Here is an 18,471-nt window from a genome sequence, read left to right on the forward strand (position 1 = left end):
CTCTCCACTGAGTCTGATCACAGACAGGATAAAGTCCTAGTAGGAGAAAGTGTTTAATTATCAGCTTTTTGAGACTGATATATGTTTGGTAAACACATGCCCTAGCTACAGTATGTAACAAATGTGTATCTGCATTAATAAAGATCCTGCACATTACTAGATTACAGTGGCATTTTACAGTGTTTATGGATTTTTACTGTGGCCTTCCAGTGCCACAAGAGGGTGCTGCTTGCCTTGGGTCCTTCAAACATTGCTGTTTCTTTCTAAATTGCAACACAGAAATAGCAGGTAGTCCCCTGGGTTCTTTCTTCTACATTCTAAGATATATTATAACTTAAAATGAATATAATGTGAACGTTATTGTAGTTCTAGACTTTGGCCTAAACAATATAGAAGGTTCTCTTTTGTCATTCTATCTTACCTGTTGTCATTCTATGTTACCTGCCAACAGGAAAGGACTGAACCCTTGACTCAGAAAAACAGATTTCTGGTGTTAAAACAGAACACTGTTTCCACTATTCATCTGAATCATATCATTACATTGTTTTATATGTGGATGGACTATTTTGGTTACTCCATGTCATTCAGGACAATAATGTTTATAATGAGTTGCCAGTGGTACCTGAGATGGGAAGGGGGATCCCAGACACACATTGAGAGTCCAGAAAGCTGTCTGTCTCACCTCTAACTTATGGCAGATAGAGAGAGACCCCCAGTGACACCTTAGCTTTGGCCACAGAGGCACCAGCTCATGTTGAAGTAGACTGGGTGGGTTATGGTCAGCTAACTCTGCTTGCTGAGTCAAACATGGTTGCACCCAGGATAATAGTCATCTAGCTTTCAAAATGCATATGGGTCCAAGCATATAACAAAAACATTTTTAAATGCCAATTACAGTAGGTCCTTGGTTGTTCACTGTCACACATGACTATAACATGAAGGACATAAACTTTCACGTAGCAAGATAAATTAGACAGAGTTGATTTGAAAAGGATATTTAATGTATGCACTTAATTTCCCCTCACTGGATTGTATTAACAAACTGTACAATACTGATAAGCAGAGCCTGATGGGACAAAACTGAGCTATGTACAGACTGAGATATGATTACGGCATTTGTAAGTTTATTGAAACATTGATAGTAGTTTTGATTACCTTCACATTTATGCAATCCTTGATAATGACATTTATCTGAATTGTGGATGACGTGTCATTTTGATCGAACACTGAAGAGTAGTTACACCTTTACAAGCAGAGCAATTAAATGAGAGAGGACGTCTTTTGTACATTGTAAACATTTGTAATGAAATTGTAATGTTATATACAACACAGATTTCAGTCTTACAAAGCATGGAATGTTCAAGCTAAAACTAATTCAAGTTTTTGCCATCGTAGTTCATTGCCACAATTTGAATGATGCAGTTCTACCATCCTAGTTCCTTAGTGATATATTTGGAATGTTAATGTTATAGAGGGACTGGTATTAGTGACCTCCAGTATCAGTCCATTTCCCGTGGCAGTGGCCCGTTCACCATACCTGCCTCCCAATGCTGCCACAGAGGAGTTTTCTGGCCGCCTGCCTTGTAAACCTTGGGCTCCTGGAGAGATAATGCAGGACACAGGAAATGGATTTAGCTAGTCTGATTAGCAGGTTAGGTTTGCTTAGATTTCAGTCTGAATCTCAATTTAGTCACACACTACTTGAATATAACTACATCCCTTGTCAGATGTCAAACATTATAGTGCAGTCATTTATGAAAATAAATGTTGAGGTCGGTTTTGCCAGTGTAGATACACCGCTTCTAAACATAACCCCTACTGTTACATTGCTAGCAGAGACAGCCGCTGAAATTGTCGCTACCCCTATTACTAGTCTGTTTAACCTCTCTTTCATAACGTCTGAGATCCCCAGAGATTGGAAAGCTGCCGCGGTCATCCCCCTCTTCAAAGGGGGTGACACTCTAGATCCAAACTGCTACAGACCTATATCCATCCTGCCCTGCCTTTCGAAAGTATTCGAAAGCCAAGTTAACAAACAGATCATCGACCATTTCGAATACCACCGTACCTTCTCCGCTATGCAATCCGGTTTCCGAGCTGGTCACGGGTGCACTTCAGCCACGCTCAAGGTCCTAAACGATATTATAACCGCGATTGATAATAGACAGTACTGTGCAGCCGTCTTCATCGACCTGGCCAAGGCTTTCGACTCTGTCAACCACCGCATTCTTATTGGCAGACTAAATAGCCTTGGTTTCTCAAATGACTGCCTCGCCTGGTTCACCAACTACTTCTCAGATAGAGTTCAGTGTGTCAAATCGGAGGGCCTGTTGTCTGGACCTATGGCAGTCTCTATGGGGGTGCCACAGGGTTCAATTCTTGGGCCGACACTTTTCTCCGTGTATATCAATGATGTCGCTCTTGCTGCTGGTGACTCTCAGATCCACCTCTACGCAGACGACACCATTTTGTATACATCTGGCCCTTCATTGGACACTGTGTTAACAAACCTCCAAACGAGCTTCAATGCCATACAACAATCCTTCAGTAGCCTCCAACTGCTCTTAAACACTAGTAAAACTAAATGCATGCTTTTCAATCGAACGCTGCTGGCACCCGCCCACCCGACTAGAATCACCACTCTCGACGGGTCTGACCTAGAGTATGTGGACAACTACAAATACCTAGGTGTCTGGTTAGACTGTAAACTCAACTTCCAGACTCACATAAAGAATCTCCAATCCAAAGTTAAATCTAGAATCGGCTTCCTATTTCGCAATAAAGCCTCCTTCACTCATGCTGCCAAACATGCCCTCGTAAAACTGACTATCCTACCGATCCTTGACTTCGCGATGTAATTTACAAAATAGCCTCCAACACTCTACTCAGCAAATTGGATGTAGTCTATCACAGTGCCATCCGTTTTGTCTCCAAAGCCCCATACACTACCCACCACTGTGACCTGTACGCTCTTGTTGGCTGGTCCTCACTACGTGTTCGTCGTCAAACCCACTGGCTCCAGGCCATCTATAAATCACTGCTAGGTAAATCCCCGCCTTATCTTAGCTCATTGGTCACCATAGCAGCACCCACCCGTAGTCTGCGCTCCAGCAGGTATATCTCACTGGTCATTCCCAAAGCCAACACCTCCTTTGGCCGCCATTCCTTCCAGTTCTCTGCTGCCAATGACTGGAACGAATTGCAAAAATCTCTGAAGCTGGAGACTCTTATCTCCCTCAATAACTTTAAGCATCAGTTGTCAGAGCACCTTACCGATCACTGCACCTGTACACAGCCCATCCGAAATTAGCCCACCCAACTACCTCATCCCTATATTGTTATTTATTTTGCTCTTTTGCACCCCAGTATCTCTATTTGCACATAATCTCTTGCACATCTAGCATTCCAGTGTTAATACTATTGTAATTATTCTGCACTATAGCCTATTTATTGCCTTACCTCCATAACTTGCTACATTTGCACACACTGTATATATATTTTCTGTTGTATTTCTGACTTTATGTTTTTTTTTACCCCATATGTAACTCTGTTGTTTTTATTGCACTACTTTGCTTTATCTTGGCCAGGTCGCAGTTGTAAATGAGAACCTGTTCTCAACTGGCTTACCTGGTTAAATAAAGGTGAAATAAAAAATAAAAAAATAAATTGCAATCCTTTTGATGATACATCCAGTAAGAGTTTGTGAGTGAACGACATGTTGCGTTTCTGTCACAGGGAGGAAACTTTTAGGAAGGCAGAGCTGTACCTGTGTTAGTCCAGGGTTCTCCCTAGCACTCTTAGGATTGGGAGGAGGCCAGGTCCGATCCAACTTCCCCTTGGATTGTCGGCCATCAACTAAAGAGAGGCAGGATAAGGAATAAGGAAATGGGATAAGGAAATTATTTACAGACTGATATCCATTGCAGTACTATATCTCCTACTGTAATTCCTCCGATGGCTATTCTTTGGAACTAGTTCATTTTATTTGAATCATGCTATAAGTCAAGGAAATAATCTTCTTCTGTCTGTCCCCCCCAGAACTCTAATATCAATGGTCACAGGTCACAGCCATGTAGACAATCATCCCCATGCCCACAAGTCATTTATCAATCTAGAATATACACACTCATATGATTCTACATTACATGACAGGAATAAGTTGTGACTGCACTGTCCTCACAGAACCCTAACCCCCTGCTGCCCCCCAAGACATATCTGCCATCTCAAACATGCAGATGCCCAGAACACCCTTGAGCTGAACTTCCTGGACAGCGGAGTACTAGTGTGGTAACTTTGGTTACATCATCCTACAAAGTCACCCTGTGGCATGTGCTGCTGATTCAGATAAGTGTTCAGCCAGAGTGATCTTGCCCTAACCGCTGGTGACATGGATGACACTAAGTTGACGACAATACTGTGCCCATAATAACATTATCTGATGCTAATGCAAATAGGCAGACATTCAAGTGCTTGGGCTAGGATGAATGTGTGCTGTGGAATGAATGAAGCTAGAACTGGCTTATTCACTTGCCATCAGCTAGGTGTGTTTATCAAACGTTGACGCAACACCATATGATGATGGTACAAACAAATACTTTCTGCTAAAATTTGAACATACTGTATGACTCTCCTCCTCACTATGCCCCAATTCAAACACAAAGGAATTCTAAGTGTAATACAGGACATATCCACTGACCTGATGCTTTGAAAGAGGAAGTGGATGAGGGAGTGAGTGTGGTAGGTGAGCCTGGGCCGGGGTCCTCTGTGCTGTCTGGCCTGCCCCCACTGACTCCTGTCTCTCCGTACAGACTGCACCTCTGCCTGCGCAGCTCCTCCTCCCTCTCCCTGGCTTCCCGGATGTCCTTCTCCACCTCCGGCTTCATGGCCAGTGAGGGACGCAGCTTAAAGAAGGGGTTCTCCCTGAGGATGTCGGAGCCCTCGTCCTCATGCCCTGGCTGTTCTCCCCTCACCTCATCCGTGGCCTCCTCCTCAGTAAAGACAGTGCCCCCTATAATTAGGCAGTCTAGGCTTCTGCAGAGGCGCTGGGCTCCTCTGTCTTGGTTCGGATAGTGGGCTATGATTGTGTCGTCACTTTCCAGAATAATCACCTTCCGCTCTACTTCTTTATCCGCTGGTTGGCTCTCTGCACTTGGGTTTTGGCCTGAGCTAGCCTCCTTTTGGCTCTTTAAGTCAAACATCTGGTGGGAGTGGGCTCTTGAGAGAGGGCAGCCTTTGAGAGAGACAAGCTCCATGCTACGCGTCCTCTCCAGCACAGAGGGGTAGACATGACCTCTCATCCCCAGGCTTGCTGTGGTGGGGGGTCTCCTGTGCCTGGTGGGTCCTTCTACATTGCCTTGTTGGAAGGCTTCAAACAACAGCTTCCTCTCCCTCATCTGGCGTACTGTTCCCTTGCTGTAGACTCCAGGGATCTTCCCCATGTTCACCAGGACCAGCTCCCTCTGGATCTCCTGGCTGATCTCCTTCTGCATCTTCTTCTCTGAGAACTGCCAGTCAGCGCCCTGCCCCGGCCCCACCTTAGAGGACAGTGTCTTAGCCAGCAGGGGAGTCTTCATCAGTGGGATGTCCACCACCTCCTGACCTTCCTGGGTATTTGACATGCACCTGGACCGCCACAGGCTCTGCTCCCTCTCAGCAGTTCGCTGGATCTCCCTCTCGATGGGAGTCTCATTCTGGGGTGGGGGAGCCTTGTTGTCAATAGTGGGGTCTGTGGTCGTCTGGATCTCGTGTGTGCCGACAGGGGAGAAGTCAGTGGACACCCCGCTGTCACTCTGGTCATCGTCACTGCATTCTGTCTCTATCCTGACCATAGGCTGGACACTGAGCTGGGCAGGAGGATGAGACTGGACCTCCTCCGCTTTCTCTCCTCTCACTGTTTGAATATCTTCTTTCTCTGGAATCTCTGTGTCCTCCTCACTTAATGCTGCCTTCTCTTCCACCTCGATAGTGTGAAGCTGTACTCTCTCTCCCTGCTCTCTCTCTTCACCGGTTCCCTCATTCCCTCCTTCCTCTTCTTCTTCTTCCTCCTCCCTCCTACACTCGATTCTCTCTACCTCCTGGTAGCCTGTATCCTGATTGGCTGTCTTCATGGCTACCTGGTGTGAAGGCGGAGGCTCCTGTGGCACCTGTTTTCCGTCCTGTCTCTGTTGCACCAGGTGCAGGCGATGCAGCAGCTGCTCCCCCTGCTGGATGTCTTTAGCTACTGTCAGGCTGCCAGCCTCCTGCTGCTCCTGCTGCTCAGAGGCAGGTGACTGAGGTGAGGGCACTGATACCTGTTCTCTGGATAAGCCTCTTGAAATAGAAAGGTGAGGCTGGGGGCACTGGACGTCACTGCTAGCACTGTCTCTCCTGACCCACTCGTCTTTGGTCATGTCGTAGTCTAGTGATCTACCATCGACCATGTCCTCAACATCACTGTTACTCTCGTCTGTATGTTCTGGCTCCATGATGGTCCCTTCATAGGTTGGATGACTATTGTTGTCAAGGCAGTGCTCTGGCTCAGACTCCCTTGTCTGTGATGACAGGACAGGATCTGTCTCTTTCAGAATGCTGACTTCCATGTTCGGATGTGGCTGCTCTGGGCTACTGGCACCCACTGCTTTATATCCGTCTGTTGGTGGTGGCGTGGCAGAGCCAGTTCCTTCAGTCAGCACTGTGATATCCACAGTTCCTCCCTTCTTCAGTTCAGTCAGCTGCTCCTCTTCCACTCTTACTGTAGCCTTGTCCATGATTGGAGTGCTGCTAGGCTGCTCAGCATGGACTCCATCTAAGCTCCTGGGATTTTCTTTAGCCTCTGTGACGCTTATGGCCCCACCTGAGACTTTTATATTGGGCTCCATAGTGCTGCCCTCTTCTGGACAAGAGGGGTCTGTGCATAGTGGGGGAAGGATGAAGACATCGTCATCCTCCTCCATCCCATTGGGGTGGCCTGCAGTGACCAAAGGGGGAGGAGGAGGTATGACAGCCTGCCAGGCCTCACAGGGCTTTTCCCCAGAAGTCAGGGAGGAGTTGTCTTTGGCCATATCTGTGTCCTCTGCTGGTTTACAGCCAACCTCCATCCAGAGACCACAATCCTCCTGGGAGACTGGACTCTTAGGAGATTGGGGGCTGACCATGGGCTCTGTTTCCATAGTGATGGGGTATAATTCCGTAACTTGAACTTCACACCTTTTTAATATTTTATTTTTCTCCTTTCCTTGTCTGGTTTCAGTCTCACAATCTGAAAAATATGTTAATGACTTTGCAATTAGAGGCATGTTATTTGAGCCCTTCAAAAAACATATACCACTAGGCCTAGATAGGCTACCATTCGGTAAACCAAATAATTACGAAATGTGTTTCAAGTGTGTACAACAAATTGTCGTAGATGTCAGGTAATACCAGCAGAAATAGGACAGTAAACCGTTTAAAGTAAAGCAGAAATAGGACTGTAAAGTAAATGTTTGTGAATCTGCTGTTGCCCAAGTTTATTTTGAGGAATGCTGTAAGATCAGTTGAAAGAAAGGTTGACTGTCTGTGAAATGTTCATCAACTTTGGCCTGGCATAATGTGACTTTTTGGGAATTGATTACAGTACGAGCATTTCATATCACTAAAACATGGAACTTGGATAAAAAAAATATATACTAAAAAATTGCAACTTCACCCTTTTAAGCTTTAAAATTAAGCATATTATCTGAAAGTTGTAGTGCATTCTGTTCTCTCTCACCTGACATATTTACTAGCTGACACTACAATGGTGATGCAGTTGACCTGAGGAGAGTTCTGCTTACCAGGGGGAAAGAGTAATCAGCTTTTCACTGTCTGGCACATCCACTATGTATCTGCTAAGGGACCCCCTCCTTCACAGCCTTCTCCTCCAGAGCCATATCACTTTCAGCCTTTGACTTCATGACAACATACTCATTTAAACTCCTGCCAATTTAGAAATCTCTAATGTGAGAACCAGTGAACCACATTATGAAAATTCATGTTTACTGTATGTCATTTGCATGAATGTCTCCAGACACCATACCTGTTAAAATGACTCCAGATGTTTTACTATGCATAATGGGAAACTGATCAGAACTCATGCCTTGTCATTGAGGTTGTGCAGTTCTGTCTGTCAGCGTGTCTAATTACAAATACTCCCATGTAATCTACAGATGTAGGATCTTAATTTTAAAACAGTTTGCTACAGCAGAAATATAATCCTGCAGCAACAGGAAATGTGAATTATTGTGTGGATTATAATTAATGGCCATTTTTGTAGAGGTTGATACATTTTTTGTTAGGGCAAATCAAGTCTGAAATGTAAAAGTGGAAATGACCAACTTTAGAAGCCTTTTTAAAACTTTAATACACTACACGTTTGCATTTCCTGCCGAGCAGGAAAATTCTCAGCAACAAAAGAGTGATGAAATTAAATCTGTAGTCACCTCAGGTGCAGGTGAGATATATATGTCTATATTTACCCTCAGGCTTATAGCCATAATCCAGCCCTGGATTATCAACACGCCAGCCACGCTATGTATGAAGTGATAGCATAGCAACACAGTATATTAATGATATTTAATGAGCTTATAGCTTAGTTTCCATCTCCTCCATTAAGGGGAAGTCAGCCAAACATTTCTAAGTGATACAAATACAAGCTTGTCCTTGAAAACCACAACTAATCATACATATTACCTTCTGAAATATCAAATATCCTGAAATCTCAAATATTTAAAGCATTTTTGTGGGAATAAACTGTAGGCTGTATAAATCTATATTAAAGCAAAGCTAGATGCTTGTTTCAAAGAGTATGAGTTGTTACTTTGTGATCAATAATTACAGCCATACTGATCAAAACCATTATTATTAGTTTATGAAAACTGAATGGGTTATGGAAATTAAATGTAAATTAATCATATGCATCTGTGAGTGCTATTAATGACAAAACATTGGTAACTAACAGTATAATATCAGAATACGGCAAGGTACTGTAAAATGAATAATAATAATAATAAGAAGAAGAAGAAGAAGAAGAAAGAGACCCACCTGTTTGCAGTGTTGTGGCTGTGTCCAGGCTTCTGTCTGAATGATGCTGCTAGGGTGCTGCTGAGACCCGTGAGAGGTGAGACTGCCTGTCACTCAAACGGCGAAGGGGCTGAAGCCGTTTGGCTACAACTCGAATTGCTACAGGGCTGGCCCATGTGGGGAAAATTTGAGGGAAAATGGCGCAGCACAGCTTCCAGAAAAATAGTCTCTCTTTTAAACTAGGGATTTCATGGCTAATTGAGGTAAGACATTAATTCTGCTCATATATTAAGTATGTATGAACTACACATTGACACATCCAGCCCAAAGCGGGAGGTAAAAAATATATATTCTGAAGTCGCCAAAGTTCCGGAGCATGTCTTTAATGGTATGTAACCTTAGCTCATTTGCAATACAGAGACCTATACATGAAAGTCCTGACAGGAATGTTGGTACTGTTCATCAAAAGGAAAGAAAGAGACAAACATAAATCGTAAGAATATTAAATATATTTTGTTTTGATAATCACAAACAAATTCCAGTTTTTTTTTTTATTCACCGTCATTAACAGACATGGCTAAATCGAAATTCAACTATCAAACACACTTACACATACAAATCGCACTGAATAGATGTAATGGCAACCAACCCTTCTTTAACAGATTGTTTTGGTCACTGATGGAATACAGTATCATATTCATAACCAATTTGATTACTGATGAGGACACTAATAGTAGAGGACACTCTAAAAGTAGAGAACAAAAGGGTTAGTTGCCATTGAAATTGAAATAGGCACATCAGGAATTTCTGAGAATAATAATAATTTAAAAATCTATTTCCAAAAAGAAACAGATCAGTGGTTGTTCTATTCTTCATCTTTGGTGCATTCCTAGAGGACATAATGCTGAGTACTTTTTTCTGGCTGATACAACAAATCCAAAAGGCAGAGGAGGAGTGTGAGATGAGTGCTGCTGGGATTCTGGCAGTAAAACCTAGCTGCATTACTTAACTATGTCCAGCAGGAGGCAGAAGGGCTTAGTAACAGTCACACTGGAGTCTGTTCACAGAGCTGTTTGAAGAGCGGAGGATAACAGTAAACACTCCATGACACAAGCCATGTGGTACTGTAGTCTCAGAGGATACCAGTGACATTTTAGATGAGGAGCAAAGGCACGGTTCTCTGGAGCACACCCTGTGCATTTTAGACAATGTTGACCATTCATAGAGAGAGAGAGAGAGAGAGAGAGAGAGAGAGAGAGAGAGAGATTTTGGCCAGTGTATGCAGCATCACATGATAGAGCAGCACTTGGTCTTGTGTTCGGATTCCCTCTTTCCTGTTTCCTCTGCTCTGTAGCGTGGGGTTGGTCTGGGGGGATCATCCTCATGTCCCAGATCCTCAACCTCTTCCTGAGTGTAGCCCAGGATGGCAGGTGGGACAGAGCCTTCCACAAAGTCCACCAATCCACTCATGTCCTCTTCATCATCCTCATGCCCCACAGCCTCAACCTCTTGCTCAGTGTAGCCCAGGAAGGGTTCAGTCTCAGACCCAAGAACCGGAGACTGAAGAACAATCTCCTCCTCACCCACGTCAGAAATGATCACCCGCTCCACCTTCACCAACTCTCGATCATCCTCATGGCCCAGACCCTTGCTCTCTGCCTTTACCTCAGTGTAGCCCAGGAAGGTCAGTGTGACAGCGCCCTCCACAAGGTCTACCTGACCTACTCCTACCTCCTCGTCCATCTCATCATCCCCATGCCCCTCATCCTCTTCCTCTTTGTAGCCCAGGGTTGTTGGTGTGGCAGGGTCCTCCACAATGTCCACTTCCTCTTCCATCCCACCACCAACCTTTATCTCCTCCTCTGCCTTCTGTTGTGGTACAACTGGGACCTCATCTAGCAGAACTTGCATCCCAACATCGTTGATGACACTGAGGATCTGTCCCAGCTCCTCAACAGAAGGCTGCCCCTCTTCCCCGCCGACGTGGTGGACGCTCTTCCTGCTGTCATTGAACACCGTCTCCCCCAAGGCCCCGGGTGCTCCAGACACGGGCACCACAGACCTGACCTTGGTGACCCCTGTCTTTGAATCCCTCTCCACCTGCACCGCAACCATCCCCAGCACTGCAACACAGAGGAGGGAGAAATTATCCAGGGCAATATAACAGTCAAGTCACTATATTTGGAATCATGGTCAGAGCATGGATTACCTGGGCTACATAAACATAAAATATTAATGTTATATTCTCCACATACCACTACTCAAATACTATCAATATAGCCTTTCCCCTAAAGCAAGGCCTACATTACCAGAAGGTGAAGGGTGAGGAGGCACATTTTTGTGGCATATGTCAGAGCCCTCTTTGCTAATGTCAGCCTGCACAACATGAGTAAACAACACATGGTCAATGTGCAGCCTCACAGTGCACCACCCAGTACCCTTTCCACTCTCCATAGCCCCCAGCATGCATCAGAAATGTACCAAAAGAAACAAAGTGGGCTAAATATAACTATCGCCTGCATTCTGCTCCAGCCCTTCACCCCAGCCAACCACATCGTTAAGCCTTACCCTGGAGGCAAAACCCAGCCACAGGAACAGGAAGTCAAGGTCCCTCCACTCAGTAAATACACACATATTGAGAAAAATATGGAGAGAAATATGGTTTCCCTCATAGCGAAGGTATGTATACATTTTCACTATGACTGGGCCTGTCCCAAATCAATGGTGTGGAGGATGATGATGAGCACTACCACATTTCTGTGGTGGAATCCTCCCCGTACAGTACCTGATCGACCTTCCAGTCCATTCTCACGGAGAACCCTCTCCCTTATTGGCCCAGGGATCTGACTCCCAGCAGCTTTGATGATGTCTAAAGGATAAAGATACAGTGAGCTAATACAAAACCATTGTACTGCATATTTCCATCTACAAAGGCTAATGTGCTGTGCGACAATCATGCGTTTGAGTTATATCATATCAATTATAAAACAATCACAGCTGTGGCTTCATTCTGTCACCCTGATTACATTAATGTCAGTCAGAAAGAGATGAAAGAACAGTCACATGCAGGATGGTCTAAGAGAAAGTGAGAGTGAAAGAGATATCCAGGCCTAGGGCTAAAGGACCATGCAGGTGAAGCTTACCTGGTATCCCAACCTCTTCAATGTCAGCCTATGGGGAAACAGAGGAGACCATTTTAAGTGGAACCCCAGGTCCAATCGGTCCTACAGTCACTGTCTCCCCCAAACACTTTACTCTTCATCCCTGATCTCTCCCAGGCCCGACGCACTGCCATAAATATGTCACAGTAATCATTAGAGAAGTGTGGCGCTGGGCTCAGCTTCGTCACGCCATGAGCGTTAGAGATGAATACCACACTGACTGTCCTTACCAAGTGTGAGCTAAATATGGACCATACATGAACCTGAATGGAAAAGTTCACGTAATGGACCAATATATTATATACACTAAGTGTAAAAAACATTAGGAACACCTGCTTTTTCCATGACAGACTGACTAGGTGAATCCAGGTGAAAGCTATGATCCCTTATTGATGTCACCTTTTCTAAATAAGCCATGGATGGAGATAGGGATTTGGACTTGTGGTTTTACTTAATTCTCCGTACTGGACAATGATTATAACGGCAATTCTGATCCAACCCTAAATTCATACATTGTGCCTCTGGCCTGAGAGGATGGAAGTTCAATATGTAGCTAGATATACAGTGGCTTGCGAAAGTATTCACCCCCCTTGGCATTTTTCCTATTTTGTTGCCTTACAACCTGGAATTAAAATGGATTTTTCTGGGGTTTGTATCATTTGATTTACACAACATGTCTACCACTTTGAAGATGCAAAATATTTTTTCTTGTGAAACAAACAAGAAATAAGCTAAAACTTGAGTGTGCATAACTATTCACCCCCCCAAAGTCAATACTTTGTAGAGCCACCTTTTGCAGCAATTACAGCTGCAAGTCTCTTGGGGTATGTCTCTATAAGCTTGGCACATCTAGCCACTGGGATTTTTGCCCATTCTTCAAGGCAAAACTGCTCCAGCTCCTTCAAGTTGGATGGGTTCCGCTGGTGTACAGCAATCTTTCAGTCATACCACAGATTCTCAATTGGATTGAGGTCTGGGCTTTGACTAGGCCATTCCAAGACATTTAAATGTTTCCCCTTAAACCACTCGAGTGTTGCTTTAGCAGTATGCTTAGGGTCATTATCCTGCTGGAAGGTGAACCTCCGTCCCAGTCTTAAATCTCTGGAAGACTGAAATAGGTTTCCCTCAAGAATTTCCCTGTATTTAGCACCATCCATCATTCCTTCAATTCCGACCAGTTTTCCAGTCCCTGCCGATGAAAAACATCCCCACAGCATGATGCTGCCACCACCAATTTTAGTCTCATCTGACCAGAGTACCTTCTTCCATATGTTTGGGGAGTCTCCCACATGCCTTTTGGCAAACACCAAATGTGTTTGCTTATTTTTTTCTTTAAGCAATGGCTTTTTGCTGGCCACTCTTCCGTAAAGCCCAGCTCTGTGGAGTGTACGGCTTAAAGTGGTCCTATGGACAGATACTCCAATCTCCGCTGTGGAGCTTTGCAGCTCCTTCAGGGTTATCTTTGGTCTCTTTGTTGCCTCTCTGATTAATGCCCTCCTTGCCTGGTCCATGAGTTTTGGTGGGCGGCCCTCTCTTGGCAGGTTTGTTTTGGTGCCATATTCTTTCCCTTTTTAAATAATGGATTTAACGGTGCTCCGTGGGATGTTCAAAGTTCCGGATATTTTTTTATAACGCAACCCTGATCTGTACTTCTCCACAACTTTGTCGCTGACCTGTTTGGAGAGCTACTTGGTCTTCATGGTGCCGCTTGCTTGGTGGTGCCCCTTGCTTAGTGGTGTTGCAGACTATGGGGCTTTTCAGAACAGGTGTATATATACTGAGATCATGTGACACTTAGATTGCACACAGGTGGACTTTATTTAACTAATTATGTGACTTCTGAAGGTAATTGGTTGCACCAGATCTTATTTAGGGCTTCATAGCAAAGAGGGTGAATACATATGCACGCACCACTTTTCCGTTAATTTATTTTTTAGAATTTTTTGAAACAAGTTATTTTTTTCATTTCACTTCACCAATTTGGACTATTTTGTGTATGTCCATTACATGAAATCCAAATAAAAATCAATTTAAATTACAGGTTGTAATGCAACAAAATAGCAAAAACACCAAGGGGGCACTGCAAGGCACTGTAGTAGACTAATGTTAACTAGCTGGCTCATCGTTGCCCATGAAAGTAAGTTGGGCTAGCGAGCAAACATTTTAGCCAGATAGCCTAGGACAACAAAAACTAAAAGCGTGTACTGTATGACAAGTCGTGGACCGTTTCGGCAACATGAAAGAGAGGAGGATGGCATTGGCGTTTCTCTACAAGTAGGGTGAGTCAACATGCACACACATCAGTACCATGGACAGCTGTACGTTGATTGGACTAAATCGTTTTTGGTATCTTTTAGTTGTCACTGTATTAGACTAAGCATAGGTGATTTGATGTTGAAATGTTGAAGTTGAAATGGTGCTGGAATAGTGGAGGCAGCTCCTGTTTTATTTGCGACATGCAGTAACACTCCGGTGTTCTAAATCTACAGTTGTTTAGTAGTCCGAAAATGTCGGAAACATTAACTTGCTTGACCATGCTGTAGGTCATGTAACTGTTTGTTACATGCAATATGCTTTGTGGACTTCACCGGACAGAGGTTGCTCTCCGGTTTTGTGATGAAACAAAGGTGTGATTTAATTTATTCTGCCACTGTGTCTTCTTATTGTCTCGGCCTTAGGCCTATATATCAAGGTGTCAAGGCATATGAACTAACAGCTTATAGAGCAAACAACGCAGTTATCACAACACATACGTTTTAATATGGCATTTCTTTCTGGCTTGGCTTCCCCAGAGATTTTACCCACGCACCGCTACTGGTGGAATGCTTTTGACCCCTTTGAGTCCATGCCCGACGAATTGAGGCTGTTCTGAGGGCAAAGGGGGGTGCAAATCAATATTAGGAAGGTGTTCCTAATGTTTTGTACACTCAGTATATGTTCTCCTGTAGAGTTCACAGTTGGTACGGGGTCAATGTCCTGTCAGTTAATAGATAGACACCCTTTAGGGCTCCCCTAATGGGTAGGGCTATAATGTCACTAAATGTCAAAGAGTTAAGAGTTTTCCATAGGGTAGCGCACTACATACACTCCAACTAACAGGGGATTGGCACTTGCAATTTAATGTGGTTTGATTTCCAAAGGGAGGCAGAAACAAATCTGTTGAAAAGGTCATAACTGTATGACCAAGTGGATACTTTACTATAGAGAAGAGTGGTGTCTGCTGAATATTAATTATCTGTAGAATCAAAGACTTAGTGAGGAAAAAGATCTTGAACTGCTGTAGTTGTGAAATATTGAAGCTATTTATATTACACAGTTTCAAACTGAATCAGCTGTTATTGATGTTAAAACATTGAGACTATTGAGTAAAACAGACCATTGGGGTAAAAAAAGTATACTGAACAAAAATATAAACACAACATGCAATAATTTCAAAAGATTTTACTGAGTTAAAGTTCATAGAAGGAAATCCGTCAATTGAAATAAAGTCATTAGGCCCTAATCTATGGATTTCCCAAGTGGGGCCCATCCACTTCGGAGCCAGGTCCACCCACTGGGGAGCCAGGCCCAGCCAATCAGAATGAGTTTTTCCTCACAAAAGGGCTTTATTACAGACATAAATACTCCTCAGCACCCCCTGTCCCCCTCCTCAGACGATCCTGCAGGTGACAATGTCGGATGTGGAGGTCCTGGACTGGTGTGGTTATGCGTGGTCTGCGGTTGTGAGGCCGGTTGGATGTACTACCAAATTCTCTAATACGACGATGCTCTGGTGGACATTCCTGCAGTCAGCATGCCAATTGCATGCTCCCTCAAAACTTGAGACATCTGTGGCATTGTGTTGTGTGACAAAACTGCACATTTTAGAGTGGCCTTTTCTTGTCCCCAGCACAAGGTGCACCTGTGTAATGATCATGCTGTTTAATCAGCTTCTTGATATGCCACACCTGTCAGGTGGATGGATTATCTTGGCAAAGGAGAAATGCTCACTTTCTATGTTGCGTTTATATTTCTGTTCAGTATATATTGGGGAAAATCTGATAAGCTATTTAATATGGAACTGAGGTATTTTAGTTGATTTGAGTATATTAGAAATCATATTGAACCTCAGGTTCTCAGAATTTCTCTGCTTTCTCCACTTGCCTGGCTGTGGTTCTGGGCACTGGTGACTGTGTAGCTTGTGGATTCAATGACCTCCACTATATCCTCTTCAGTTGGCAACCTAATACACATACATACACACGATGATGACCGTAACATCCCATGACACATGAAACCAACACATTAACATACAAACGCATTCACACATACAATACATACATGCAGAGGCATGACTACAGTTCAGGGGAGGGTCCGTATCAAGTGCTTTATGTAAGAGATATATAAACATCTGAGCATATTAACTCCCTCAGCCAACAGGCATGGGTAGTGATAGGTTGTGTGTGTGTGTTTGTGTGTGTGTGTGTGTGTGCGCGCTGTGGGTGTGCCGTGGGTGTCTCACTCCTCTGTGTAGTCCTCAGCGCTGCGCCCTAGGGGCAGGCTGAGGGTTCTCGCTCAGCCACTGGTCCCTCAAGGACTTCCGCTGTGAGGAGAGATATGGAGAGAGGGATGGAGAGAGAGAGAGGGATGGAGAGAGAGAGGGATGGAGAGAGGGAGAGAGAGGGATGAGAGAGAGAGGGCGAGAGGGATGGAGAGAGAGTGAGAGGGATAGAGAGAGAGAGAGAGAGAGGGTTGGTGACTATGACTAGGGTCTGCTGTGTCCTGTGCAGTTAGCATATGCATGGAACGGCCTACGCTCTGAGCCATATCGCTCAGCATGCAGCTCCCCCACCTGCCAGCTCATCCTTTCAAAACAAGCCTATTCTCCCAAATTCCCCATAGCAGAAAAAGCAAAAAACAACAAAAGCCTTCTGTCTCTATGAATACTGAAACGGTCATCCAGTATGCAGTAACCAAAACAAACAGCCGCTAGGCACAGAGCTCTGGCTGCCATTTTGGATCACCAGCAAGATGAGTGAGGCCAAGAGCCTGGTGTTGTCTGTCTGAGAGGGAGAAACTGCCCCCAACTCCGGCTCCCTCACAGGGAGGGCTCAGAGAGCCACACATCCTCGAACCCGGGTGAAGGCTTGATCACAAGGGGTCTGATTGAGACTGACAATAATCAACCTGACCATGTACATTTTGAGAGTGTTTGTAAATGGACCAACCTGCATTGGCTGCGACTCAGTGAGTTCCCTTTCAACCTTTGAAGTAGAAACCTTCCAGAGCCCAGAGGTACAGTAAAGGAGTGACTTTAAGGAGGGGTTCTCCTGTCATTCCAACTCGGGTATGACAACACCAAGCCGATGGGTGAACATAGTCCTACCTGGCTCCAAGCCTCATCAATTAGCCATACGACGACGTGGGAAGTGTGAGAGGAAGCCGAGCCACAACAACAGACAGACAGTGGTGACAATGACACAACAGTATATTGGAGTGGTGGTGACACTAAGTGGGCCTTGTTCACGACTATTTGCCAGGACAGAAACCTTTTGGATGGAACTTATGTGACCGCTCCATGCGGGCCAGTCTCTTACTGTGCTCAGGGTCAGATAATAATGTAAGACAGGAGGGGAAGTGAGCTGTGAATAACTGCTGGGCTAAGTGGGAACAAGAGACTGTTCTCACACTTCACACTGAGGAGGAAGAAGGAAGCCCTGTGGCTTCAGACAACTCTCATTCCTCTGCCATGTGTATGGCTGGTGCCACCAGCACAGCACACATCCTCAGGCAAACCCAGTAATGTAGAGTAGACTGTTTGTGTGGGCGGCTGCCTGAGTGTTATGTGTTGATGGAGCGGTTCTAGCCACTCCACCACTGATCAGACGTGAAGAAGTTAATGGGATCAGTGCTGCTGGTCCCAGTGGAGGAGAGAGTTACTGACAAAGATCAACACAATGCACAGTTCTCTCTCTCTCTCTCGCTCACTCTGACTCACTCCCTCCCTCTTTCTCTACAACCACCTCATCATTTCAGTTTCTCTCTTTTCATGTGATTTCTCTCAGTTACAGAGATCATGGTAAGATTATGTGCAGAAGAGAGGTGAACAGGAAGAAGGAAGAAAATACTGTTATAGAGGAATAGAGTGGAGCTCAACATTATGCCTCAGGACGCCTCATGGTGTTAGGGATGTTGTCTGGTGGTGTTATGGAGCTAATTGTGTTGATCATCACACAGGAGGGCTCCACCCTGGGCATGTGAACCAGCTGCCAGCCATGTGGCTCCCTGGCAACAGGACAACAGGGAAGCACAGACA

General features: G+C 44.7%; 2 protein-coding genes across 2 annotated transcripts; both read right to left on the reverse strand.

Moving 5' to 3' along the window:
- Nucleotides 1-1,015: 1,015 nt before the first annotated feature.
- On the reverse strand, nucleotides 1,016-9,059 carry LOC121550796. Its single transcript, XM_041863157.2, has 4 exons — nucleotides 9,037-9,059; nucleotides 4,697-7,237; nucleotides 3,767-3,855; nucleotides 1,016-1,598 (listed from the first exon to the last, which is right to left on the reverse strand). The coding sequence occupies exons 2-4, from the start codon at nucleotides 7,146-7,148 to the stop codon at nucleotides 1,500-1,502; spliced, it is 2,640 nt and encodes an 879-aa protein (XP_041719091.1). The 5' UTR covers nucleotides 7,149-7,237; nucleotides 9,037-9,059; the 3' UTR covers nucleotides 1,016-1,499.
- A 370-nt stretch (nucleotides 9,060-9,429) lies between these two features.
- LOC121551763 lies at nucleotides 9,430-16,684 on the reverse strand. The gene is made up of 5 exons (XM_041864494.2): nucleotides 16,678-16,684; nucleotides 16,320-16,398; nucleotides 12,159-12,186; nucleotides 11,801-11,884; nucleotides 9,430-11,138 (listed from the first exon to the last, which is right to left on the reverse strand). Exon 5 carries the CDS (start codon nucleotides 11,128-11,130, stop codon nucleotides 10,303-10,305), a length of 828 nt encoding a protein of 275 aa, XP_041720428.2. The 5' UTR covers nucleotides 11,131-11,138; nucleotides 11,801-11,884; nucleotides 12,159-12,186; nucleotides 16,320-16,398; nucleotides 16,678-16,684; the 3' UTR covers nucleotides 9,430-10,302.
- Nucleotides 16,685-18,471: the final 1,787 nt, after the last annotated feature.

The sequence above is a fragment of the Coregonus clupeaformis genome, unplaced genomic scaffold, assembly GCF_020615455.1.
Source record: "Coregonus clupeaformis isolate EN_2021a unplaced genomic scaffold, ASM2061545v1 scaf0010, whole genome shotgun sequence".
NCBI classification, from domain to species: Eukaryota; Metazoa; Chordata; class Actinopteri; order Salmoniformes; family Salmonidae; genus Coregonus; species Coregonus clupeaformis.